The following is an 11,295-nucleotide window of genomic DNA, read 5'->3' on the forward strand; positions in this document are numbered from 1 at the left end:
GAGCCGGGCTGGATGCAGGCCCAGGAGGCCCGGGCGGGAGGCTGGAGGAAGTTCAGACCTTGATGGGGGGCGAGGGCGGCTTCTAATGCCAGGCTGTGGGGAGCCACGGAAGGGTTTAAAGCAGGAGAGTGACCTGATTGACTGGTGCCTCCTGAAGGTCAAGAATGACTTGGGAAGCTGCTGAAGCAGGATTCAGGGAGCAGGGGGCAGAGGGAACACCAGGGGGCCTCGATGAGCTTTGGGACGAGGTGGTCAGGCAGGGTGGCTGGGTTTCAAGTGTCTGCCTCTGTTACCTCCCGTGAGACCCAGCCGCCAGCTGCCCCTCTTCCCCCAGAATTTTCCCCTAGGCTTCCTGGAGAACTTCAAGTCTGAAGCCACTCCTGGCATCTGGCAGCCTGCCCATCTTCAGACCCTCTGCCAGAAGAAAGGGTTCCCTGGGCAGCAACGCTGGGCTGCTGGTACAGGGAGACAGGGTTCAGCCTCTGCTCCCAGGTTCCTAGCCAGACCTGGGCTGGTCCTGACTCCCCGCCCCTGAGCTGTGTGGCTTAAGGCAAGACCCTGCCCCTCTCTGAGCCTGTTTCCTTATCTATAAAGTGGGGAGAATGACACCCTGTCACTTTGTTGTCATGGGGATCTGACAGTGCCAGGCATGGACCGAGCATACAGTAGGTGCTTACTAAATGTGAGCTCTTGCCAACCAAGGTAGGCTGGCTTGTCCTACCCCCACACTCCCTGGAGACAGAGCCCAGAGCAGGGCAGGCTGGGCCCCGCTGGAATGGCTCCTTCATCACCACTCCTGCCCCTGCTGGGCACTGGGGGGCACTGTGGGAGGTGGGGAGCGGCAGGGTCAGATGGCCGCTGGCACGATGCTCCCTGCTGTGTTGGCGATGACCTGAGGGCATGGTCCCTGAGTCCTGGCATCTGGGGGAACCACGACCTGTGGCCAGGGCAGGGCTGATAAGGCTTGCATCGAGCACCTGGGCCGGCCCCTCCCTCGGGACAGCCTCCTTGCAGCTTCTGAGCTGCCTCTGGGAGAGGAAGATAGGCCTCAGCAACCCCCTGAATGTCTGTCCTCTGGACGGACATCTTGCTGGCAGGTACCGGGAAGGGGGTGAGTTAGGGGCTGGGCCCTGCCCATCCTGGTGTCAATCACCCCAGGCACACTGAGGCCTGCAGAGAGGCCGCTCGGGCCCAATATCACCCAAGGGTCAGGTGCTGGCTCCAACCTGGCCTTTGTCCCGGTGGTGGGGTGGCCGGGAAAGGGGTGTGGCTCAGCCTCTGGTTGGTCAGTGACTTCAGCAGGTCCTGCCCACCTTTGGGCCCTAGTTCCCTGGGCTGAAGTGAGAACTTGCTGGCTCCGCACCAGCTTGAATTTGTCTTTACACAGTGGGGAGGGTGGGAGGTCCCAGCAGGCCAAGAAGTTTCTCTTCTTTTTCCCCAGGAAACAGCAGGAGGGGCTGAAAGGGGGTGGGGAGTGAGCAGAACCTGAGGGAGCCTGGGGGTGGTGAGGGCCCTGCGCCCAAGCCCCCACGCCCTGGAGACTCCCTCCCAGTCCTCTACGAGGGGCAGCGGGGAGAAGATCGATGGGTGAGAATCGGAGTTAGGAGCCTCCAGCCCCTGGTTAAATATAGAACCAAGGCCCCTCCCACAGCCTTCCCTGTGGGCTGCAAGGCCTCGATAAGCCCCCGGTGGCCTGGGCCAGCCCCTTGCAGCCTGACCCCACCCCCGTCCAGGGCTGGGACAGCCAGGGAAAGGGGTGGACGTCCTCCTCGGGGCCGTTGAGCTCCGCTTTGAGCAGAAGCGCCAGTACTGGGAGGAAGCCGTGCGGCAGGAGGGCGCCAGGGAGGCCCAGGGGCGGCCGACGCTGTCCCCGTTTGGCGCGGCTCCTGGCCGAGCTCGGCGCTTTGGTTCGCCGCGACCTGCAGAAGGTGCAGCGGGAGGTGCACCCCGCTTACGCGGCCGCCGGCTTCCCGGCGTGGGAGGCCTACCTGCGTGCCTTCCACGGCGCGGTGGCCGGGCGCCTCCAGGAGCTCGCGCACGACGCCCGCGGCTTCGAGCAGCTCTACGTGCTGCTGGACTGGGCCGCCAACGTCTACAGCAGGTGAGGCCCGGGCCGGCGGCCGGGGGTTGGGGCGAGGGCGAGGAGGGGCTGGCACTGCCCGCCCGCAAGGCCTTCGGGAACCTGCTCTGAAGGGCACAGGGCACCTTTCTCCTCCTTTTCCTCCCCGGGAGAGTGCTGGCTGTTAGGCACCCAAGATCCCAGATCCGGGAGCCCTCTGATATTCTCTCCTCCCCCTCCCAGACCCTGGTGCTCTCCCTCTCGGTTCAGAAGCTGGAAAGAGCTATGGGCGGGGTTGCTTCCATGGCGGCGAGCCCAGGGAGTACCCCCTAGTCCACGCGGGGCCTTTAGCGAACTGGCCAAGGGCGCCCCCTCCAGGCTGGACACAACCGCGGCTCACCGCGCTCTTGAGGGCTGGCTTTCACCCCCACTCTTGCTTTGGATGGACACCTCGGCTCTGCAGGGCTCTGCAGAACGTGATGGGGTGAGTCCCCCGTGCCCCTGAGCGCTCCCCAGCTCCCCAGGTAGGGGGGCAGTTGGAGGGGGCGCTAAAGTGCTGGGCTCCTCCTTAATATTCTGCGTGGCTGCAGACAGGCGCCTGCCCTGGTGTGGGCTGGATCCTAGCTGGACCCTGAACTGCAAGGTCCTGGGGGCGTTTAGAGCTCAATTTGGGTGAACCCCAAGCGAGAGGGTGGAGGTCACTCCCAAAGCAAGCTGGTCGAGGTCCATCCGGACTGCCTTCTTTATGCTTTCGGGGCACGCTCCGCCGACTGCTTAGCCAGGAAATCCTGAGGTGGGAAACCGAGTGGATAGGCGCTTGGCACGGAATCCCGGAGGGCGGGCTGGGGTGCCGGGCGTGGGAATGGAAGCCCAGATTTCGGGCCTCACAGCGATGGCATTAGGCTTTGAGCCAAGGAAGAGGGCAGTGGGTGCAGCCGCGGCCGCATCAGAGTCCCGCCCAGACCTTCAGGCCCCGCCCTGCCTTCCAGTCCTGATTTCCTGGGCACCCAGGACCAGGCTCTGCCCTCGGAGCCACTGCTCCCGCTCCTGGCACTGGACTTCTGGGCCCGTCTGGAAGAAGACTACACCAGCTTCCCGGAGGTGAGACCAGGGCGGGGCCGGGCCGAAGTGGGCGGGGTCCAGGTAGAGGGTGGTCAATGCCGGCGGGGTAGGGAGGCGCAGTGCACACGGTCCGAGCCTCTCAGCTCTGCGGCCTCGGGCGTGGGCCTGTGCCCCGACAGGGGTGCCCTGTCGCCAAGGGCGTGCCCTAGGGCTTGGAGGTAGGGGGTCTCCCTCCTGAGAGGGTCTCACCGCAGCCCCTTCCCTGGCCCGCACAGACCAAGATCGCGAGCTGCTTCGATGGCATCCTGCAGCTGGAGCAGAGTCGCTGGGCGGCTGCGGAGGCCCCCGAAGAGCTGCGGGGCCTCTGCACACGCCGCTGTCCTTCGACATCTGCATGGTGCGCCGGAGGGAAGGCCGTGGGTTTGGGCCTCTGGCGGTGGAGACTCTCTTATAAGGCACAGTCACAACCGCCTCTCCCCATCGAACGGGAGCCTGAGGCCCCACGTGGGGCGCGGGCAGAAGTCCTCGGGTCTCATGACCAGGCTGGGAGAGCCAGGCCACGGCTCCCAGCTGAGCGGGCTTGGGGGAGGGACCCTGTGGATGTGCGGAGCTGGGAGGGCTGACCCTCTGGAAATCGGGGCCCCTCGAAGTCGGAGCCGACGCTGGGAGGCAGAGCGGGGAGTGTGGAGACGTCCCTGCGCCACGAGGTGGGCGCTGGGGCCATAGGCATCCAGTACTCAGACGCGCTCACTCGCAGCTCGTGGCGGAGCACGTGAAGGCGGCCGGCGCCATCTCCAGAGAACTGGAGGCCACCACGTTGGGGATCTGCGCGCGGGCGCTGGGGCTCTTCCTGCACAGGTGCGGGCGAATCCTGGGCCGGGATGTGGTGGGCGGGGTGGCCAGGGTGTGGACGCTGGTTGTCCCTGGGGAGGACCCACCCATCCCGTTACCTCGGAATCCGAGATTCCAGACAACTGGGAGGGAGAAGCCTGGAGGGCGGGCTCCGGGTTTCAGCAACCAGGGAGAGTCTCCACGGCCCCTGCGTACCCCGCCCCCCAGGTTCGAAAAGACTTTCCTGGAATCAGGGGCGGTGAGCGAGCCTCACGTGTGCGCCAGCATCAATGCCTGCGAGGAGCTCAGGTGGGTTTGTCCCGCGGTGCGAGGCGCGACCGGCAGGGGGCGCGCGAGCCCTGGGAACCACGACGCAGACAGCGCCCCTGCGGCCCCTTGGTGGCCTTGCCTGGAGGCCCCCGGAGGGGACTCCGTCTCCGTGCTCGTCCCCGCCCCGTCCCCCCCCGTCCCCCCCCCCGTGGGGTCCTCTCTTGGCCCCGCAGAGCTGAGGCCCTGCCAGGGACGCAGGGAGCTTCAGGGCCGAGCAGAGGCCGAGGTTCCAACCACCCTTGCCCAGCTCATCCCTGCCACCCAGGGCTCCATTCTCTCCTCCCTTCATCCCGCTCAGCCTCCTTACTTTGAAGGACCCTCTCTCTTCTTGGAAGCCTGCCCTGACAGTCTCCCCACCCCTTCCCCAAACCCCAGGGCCTTGCTGGTGCCGGAACCTGGGTTCCTCTACCTCCAGGGGACAGTGGCCCTCCCCTGCGGGCTGCCAAAGCCTTCAGCCCCAGGCCAACCCGTAGTGTCCCCAACTGAAGAAGCATCAGCTACTGCTGATGGCGTGATGTCCCCACAGACAGACGGGAATGCAGTGTGGAGGCTCAGAAAGACATTGCCGCTGGTCGACAGTCACGCAGGCAGTACTTGTTGGATCTGGGAACCCAAAGCACGACCGTGATAAGGCGCTGGCTCACTAACACTCTTCTGTCCCTAGACTGTGCCAGGCTGGTCCTGGCACAGGGGACTCTGGTGTAGGCCATCTCTGGTCAAGCCCTGATAGAAATTTAGCCTGCCTTTCTGTGTCCCTGCCTTTCTGGAGAAGGAAATGGCAACCCACTCCAGTACTCTGGCCAGGAAAATCCCATGGATGGAGGAGCCTGGCGAGCTACAGTCCATGGGGTCACAAAGAGTTGGACTCGACTGAGAGACTTCACTTTCTGTGTCCCTGGGCTGCAAACTGGGAGAGCCTAGCCCTGTCTCCCCAATGATGAAATGGGGACATTGTGATATTTGGAGAGGCAGTTATGAGGCTCAAAGGGCTTCTCTGGGAGCTCAGAGGATAAAGCATCCACCTGCAATGTAGAAGACCTGGGTTCAGTCCCCGGGTTGGGAAGATCCTCTGGAGAAGGGAATGGAAACCCACTCCAGTATTCTGGCCCGGAGAATCCCATGGACGGAGGAGCCTGGCGGGCTGCAGCCCATGGGGTCACAGAGTCGGGCTCGACTGAGCGACTCTCCCGAGCGTCTGAGGAGGGCCTCTGTGCCAGGAGGGGCTGTGCCGCACTGTTCTGTCGCCAGGAGGGATGAGGTCTGGCTCAGCCCGGCCACGGGGACCCTGCCATGCGGTGGGACCTCGACACTCCCCTGGCCCACCCCTCCGTGCTCGGCTCCCGGGCGCACTGCCGCCCCCTCACGTGACGGCTCCCAGGGCTTCTCCACTGTGGCGCCCCAGGGGGCTGCCCTTCACACTATAGTCTGAGTGATCGGAGCTGGGGTGGCACCCAGCCTTCACGGCTGTATGCCAGGCTGTGAGCCCTTGCCCACTTTCCCCAATCCTGGCCCCTACCCCTCCCCCTCCCCAGGACTCACCTTCTGGCCAAGTTCCCAGAAAGCTTTGGAGAGCTGGAGAAGGCCCTGGGGGCTGCTGCCCAAGCCTTTCAGAAGCGGCTGCTCCAGGGCTTGCAGGGCGCTGTGCAGGTGAGGGGGTGGGCCCTTCTCTCCCCACTTTCCTTGCCCAGCAGGTGCACCCTGTGTCTTGGAGCCCGGGGGCCCAAGTCACAGCACTCATTTACCATAGGGGCGTGTTGGGGTGGTGTTTCGGGGGCAGGCATGGAACCCAGACAGGTTCCCAGCTGAGCAAGAACAGTTGGGAACAATTCCCTTCTTCCTTCATGCCCTGGGCTTCTCTGGTGGCTCAGATGGTGAAGAATCCGCCTATAATTGCAGGACACCCAGGTTCCATCCCTGGGTGTGAAGGATCCCCTGGAGAAGGGAATGGCAACCCAGTCTAGTACACTTGCCTTGAGAATCCCATGGACGGAGGTACAGTCCATGCGGACACAAAGAGTCGGACACGACTAAGTGACTAACCCTTTCACTCTCCTCTCAGAGACGAACTCTGAGACTGAGAACCCTCTCCACAGAGCGGTGCATCTAGGGAATGGCGCCTCATCCAGCCCCTCAAAGCGCCGCCAGGACTCCCGAGGCAAGGGCTGGCTAGAGGCTCAAACTCCAACCATGCCCACGGGGCCTGCCGGCCTGGAGGAGGCAGTCTCAGAGATTTCTCATCAGGGAAAGGTCTAGAGCCAAGAGAGGGGCTGTCCCCAAGATACCATAGAGAAGGGGGTCAGCTCCCCAGGCTTTCTTCCTGATGCCAGCTCACCCTTTGGCCTGAATTGCCCCTGTCCGGAGCCATGAGGGGAGGACCCCCGGACCCCAGGGGAGGCTCTAGTGGGTGCTGGGGGTCAGCCCTCGGCCGACTACCCACCGCTCTGCCCCTAGCCACTCTTCAGGGTCCTGTGCACCAAGGCCTGGCTGACCCAGGACCTGCTGCAGCCCCTCATGGACAAGGTGGTGGCCTTCTCGGGCCTCCTCGAGCACATGGCCCCACCCCTGGCCCAGGTATCCGGGGGTGGGGGCGGGCGCTGGTGGGGGCGTGCCCAGGACTCCTCTCGGTGACCTTGACCTCTACCCCCAGGAGACTCTGCAGCAGGTGCACCGCTACGTTGTCCGCGAGTACCTGGCGCAGGCACTGCGACCCCGCGAGCGGCTCCGGGGTGTGGACCGCCGGAGCGGCTCCCAGAAGATGGTCCTCGAGGCGCAGGCCATCAGCAGCACCTTCCAGTGCTTGGTAGGAGCATCACCCGACTGCCCCGGGGTGCTGGCCTTCTTGGGGGTTCTCCAGCCCGCGAACCCTCCAACAGCGCACCCCTCAGTCTGATTTCAGCTCCCCGCTATTAGAGACCCCCCAGTGGGCAGGCTTTGGCAAAGGATTCGAGGCACTCTCCAAGTGCTGGGGCCGGGCCAGGTGGGGAGACACGTTGCATATGTTTGCATTGATTTGCATGTACTTTGTGGAGGGTGTAGGGGAGGGATGAGGGTCGCAGCCCTGTCTGAGGGGCGGGGACTGTGTGGGACCTCTCCTCCACCCCACCCCCAGTAGAGCGAGCTCAGGCATGTCCTGCCCACACAGACACCCCTCATCTGGGCCGCTGGTCCCCGACTCCCCGTCTGATGCCAGGCAGGCCTTCCCCGCGGGGCCTGGGCTCACCCGCCTGAGCAGACACGGAAAGCCTCCTCTGCGCCCTGTGGTGGGGAGGGAAGAGGAACCCTGAGCCGGGGGCGTCCCCTTCCGCGGGGCGGGAGGCGGTCCCGGTGGGGCCACAGTGGTGGCTGCAGGAGGGCTAAACCGGACACTCACCGAGGGGCTGCAGGCGGGGGCGGGGGTGGCCCACCGCGTCGCGTTTCCGCAGGGCTCCCAGGCCACGTGGCTGAGCCAAGCTATCCCATGCGTGGCTGACATACTGGGCGAGACTTACAAACACGACATCAGGTAGCACCTGGAGACACTAATCAGAAGCTACCCGGACATCAGGTTCGTACCCCAGAGCTGGTTCTGGGGATGGGAGACGGGGAGGGGGCCTCGGGGCGGGGCTCGGACTAGCACCGGCCTCCGTGCACAGGTACCAGCAGCGTGACCTGCGGGCCCCGGACCCTCAGGCTGTGGGGGCCCTGGTGGGATCGTCGCTGCCCTTCCCCGGTGTTCTAATCTCGCCGTCCTCATTCAGTCTTGTGGTCCCTGGAGTCTGAAGGGAGCCAGAACCCTTCCTCCAGCGAGTCTTAGGGGGAGGCACAGGCGCCCAGCTCCAGGAGAAAGCCCTTTCTGGAAGCCCCGAGACCTGCCAGCAGGAAGAAGGCTTTGATCCTAGGGTGTGTGTTGGGGGGTTGTGAGTCACGTGGAAATCCCAGCTGAATCTCCTCATGGCCTTGGAGATTCCAGGATGGGGAGGCTACAGAAAGCCCGGGCCTAGCCCCTTCCTGGTCCCCTGCCCCGCCCCGCCCCACCGGAGAATCCTCTGATCCCAGCCCCCTGCATCTGTCTGGCCTTGAATCAGAGTAACTGCGCATAGGAGGAAGGTCCCCCTTTTGGCCCCTCGGGGTTTTCCTGCGCAGGCTGGCCGGCCCTCCCTGGCTGCGGGAGACAGTGCTTCCAGCTCTTTGGGGTGCTGGGGCGGGAGGGGCACACTGGGCCAAGCTTCCCACCCCACGTGCCTCTCTGCTTGCCAATGGGCCGGGGCTCCCCAGCAGGGTTCTCAGGGGAAGAGGCTCTGACTCCCCTGCCTGCCACACTCCTGGCATCGCGGCATGGCGGCGCCCTGCTACCTCCCTAGGTCCACTAGGTTTCCGGAACCTCTGCCTGGGGCTCAGAGGCCATTCCCATCAGGCTTGCCTCTTCCTGTCTCCGCCGGGCTTTGCACCCTTCAAGACCCAGGCACCCGCCCCCAGGAATGCTGGGTGCCCTAGCGCTTCCAGTCTGAGCCGCGGGGTCCCCCTCGCCCTGGGGTCCGGGGTGTCACTGGAGCTGTCGAGTCTGCAGCAGGGGCCCGCGTGTCTCTGCAGGCGGGACCACGTGCTGGCCATCCTGGCACTGCGCCAACTGGGCCGCCGTCGGAACCAGCACTTCCTGCGCCACGCCCAGGCTGTGCTGAGGGCTGCCGCCAAGGCCGGGGGCTCCGGGGCCGCCGGGGGCCGCGTGCTCTTCGAGGAGATCGAGTTGGGCACCGGCGTGGACGTGCTGGTCACCTGCATCTAGCGCTGCTGGCCTGAAAGGGGGCGGCCCCGGGGGACGGAGAGGCGGCCACCTGCCCCTAGGGACCGAGCCCCAAGCCGGGGACCCGGGGGGCAGCCCCAGCGCAGCCCCAGGCCTGAAGCCCCCCGTGGGGGACCGTCCATCCTCCTCCTCCTGATGGCCAGGGGAGGTCATGCCAGGCATGCCAGCAAGCCTGAGAGGCATTCCAGGCATTTGGAGGAGGGTTTGGTGCAGAAGTTCCCTTTGGTACTGCCCACCCGGGAAGGCCTCCCTGTCTAACTGTCCGGCACCACCCCCAATGTGAAAATGAAGAACAGAGTATTTATTTTAATATAAACATGAAATAAAATGGTATCTGTCTAAGGAGAGGCGGGGCCAAGTTGACTGCAGACAGAAGGTCCGTGTCCCCACACACCCAGGGGCCGGCCAGAGGTTCTGTGCTGACTTTTCCTGCCCACTGTACCAACAGGGAGACTGAGGCAAGTCTGAACTGGGAAAGCCCACCACTGTGGTTAGAGAGCAAAACAAATTTTGACCCTGGTTTCCCGAGGCCCCTGGCCTCACGTGCCAAGTGAGCCTTGTCCCACAGGCGTGGGCACTGCTCTGTCCTGTTCTAAGCAAGCCTGCACCCTGGCAGATAAGGAAAGGCCAAAGCTTGTTCTACAGCTTGAGGTGTTTGGGTTAGATGTGCGAGGGACTTCCCAGCAGCGAAAGTTGTGTGCTGCCACAGGGCAAGTGTCAGCCTGGAGTGAGTGTGTGGAGGGGTGGACCCTGCCAGTCCTGGCTCTGGACCTGAGGCTGCAAGGAGCATACTCAGGCCTGACCCCTGCAAACCTCCCTCTTCATCTTTCTCTCTCGAACCCGTGGCACTGAAATTTGGCTCCCGCCTGCAAGCAAGGCTGCTAGGAAACCCCGTTTGCATTGGCAACCTGGGGCTCTCCAAGAAAGGGGGTGCTGAGATGGGAGATTGACAGGGAGGCGCTGAGGGAGGCCCCACCAGCTGCCTCTCCCCCACCCTCCCCCCTGCTGGTTTCCTGGGGCATCAGGAGCAAGTGCCAGGCACAGCCTGGCTAGAGGCTGGGCCAGAAGGAGGAAGAGGAGAGGTTGGTGTTCCAGGCCCTGGAAACAGGAGTGGGGTGGGGGTGGGGCGTGTGAGTGCTGACACTGGTAGGCAGCCCTAGTGTCATTGGGGAAACTGAGGCCAGCACAGGATGGGGGTCTGCGCCTCTTCACCCCAGGCCCCAGCACGGGTGGCCTGAGGTCGTACAGCCGGCTGGGGGGCGGGCAGGTGTCCAAGGGGCACCTCTTTCCCTCGAGAGCAGCAGGGGACTGACAGGCCAGCCTGACCCCACGAGTCAGCCCCGTGGCCAGCAGAGGTCGCGTAGGGGTCGTGCTACAGGAAGCCTTGCCCTGGTCTGGTCCTGGCCAGCTTCCCACGGGGAGCCCCTGCCACCCCCGACAGCTTTGCGTTCCCGGCCCCTCAAGGAGACCCCTCCTGCAGCCCTGACCCCGGCTCTGACTGACAGGCCTGGCGCTGCCTGAGCCCCTGGGCTGCAGGCAGAGGGTCCCGGGCTGGTTTCTGAGCCAGGCGTAGTTCTGCCGCTTGCTTTCCAGTCAGAGGCTGTAGGCAAGTTTCGTCACCTCTCTGCACCTGTTTTTTCCAGCTGCGAAATGGAGGTGCTGTCTGTGCCTCCCAGGCCAGGAGGAGTGAAGCAAGGGCCTGCCATAAAGCCAGGTGTGGGACCCGTGAGCCCATGTTCCCATGGGCCTGGCACGAAGAAGCAGAAAAGACCCTGGGTGCAGGGCTAGGGGGCTCTGTCAGTGAATCCTGAGGTGGGCGGGGCCGTGAGTGGGGAACACCCCCGGGGAGGCGGGGCCAGCAGGGCTAAGCAGCCTGTGAGTGGCAGCGGGAAGGCTGTAGGCGGAGACCCAGGCCCAGAGCCAGAAAGGCAGGGTTTTCCTGGCAGGACCCTCCATGCCCAGGTGGCTCTGTGTGCCCCGGCTGTGTTCCTGTGAGCCCAGCAGAGCGTGAGGGGCTGGGGTCGGCTTCCCAGGGCTGAGCTGGGGTGAATAGGAGGCTAGACGGCAGCTCCTATGAGGGGTGCAGCTAGGGAGGCCGGGGACTGCAGGCAGGACCGGGGCCAGGGCACACCGGCTGGCTTGGGTCCAGGGCCCTGGCCATTGGCCATCCTGTCCCAGGCTGGGGGGCTGTGTTCAGGACCAAGCCTACCACCAGGTCCCAGGAGCCCTCATG

General features: G+C 64.6%; 1 protein-coding gene across 1 annotated transcript; it reads left to right on the plus strand.

Annotated features, from left to right (window-relative positions):
- Window positions 1-1,063: 1,063 nt before the first annotated feature.
- Window positions 1,064-9,407, plus strand: LOC114109057 (exocyst complex component 3-like protein 4). The gene is given in 12 exon segments (XM_060401532.1): window positions 1,064-1,111; window positions 1,632-2,101; window positions 3,049-3,160; window positions 3,397-3,484; window positions 3,487-3,518; window positions 3,879-3,979; window positions 4,181-4,261; window positions 5,815-5,929; window positions 6,734-6,853; window positions 6,930-7,082; window positions 7,705-7,826; window positions 8,852-9,407. Coding segments are annotated over 12 exon segments (1,635 nt in total). The 3' UTR covers window positions 9,045-9,407.
- The last annotated feature ends 1,888 nt before the right edge of the window (window positions 9,408-11,295 follow it).

This window comes from Ovis aries, chromosome 18 (assembly GCF_016772045.2).
Source record: "Ovis aries strain OAR_USU_Benz2616 breed Rambouillet chromosome 18, ARS-UI_Ramb_v3.0, whole genome shotgun sequence".
NCBI classification, from domain to species: domain Eukaryota; kingdom Metazoa; phylum Chordata; class Mammalia; order Artiodactyla; family Bovidae; genus Ovis; species Ovis aries.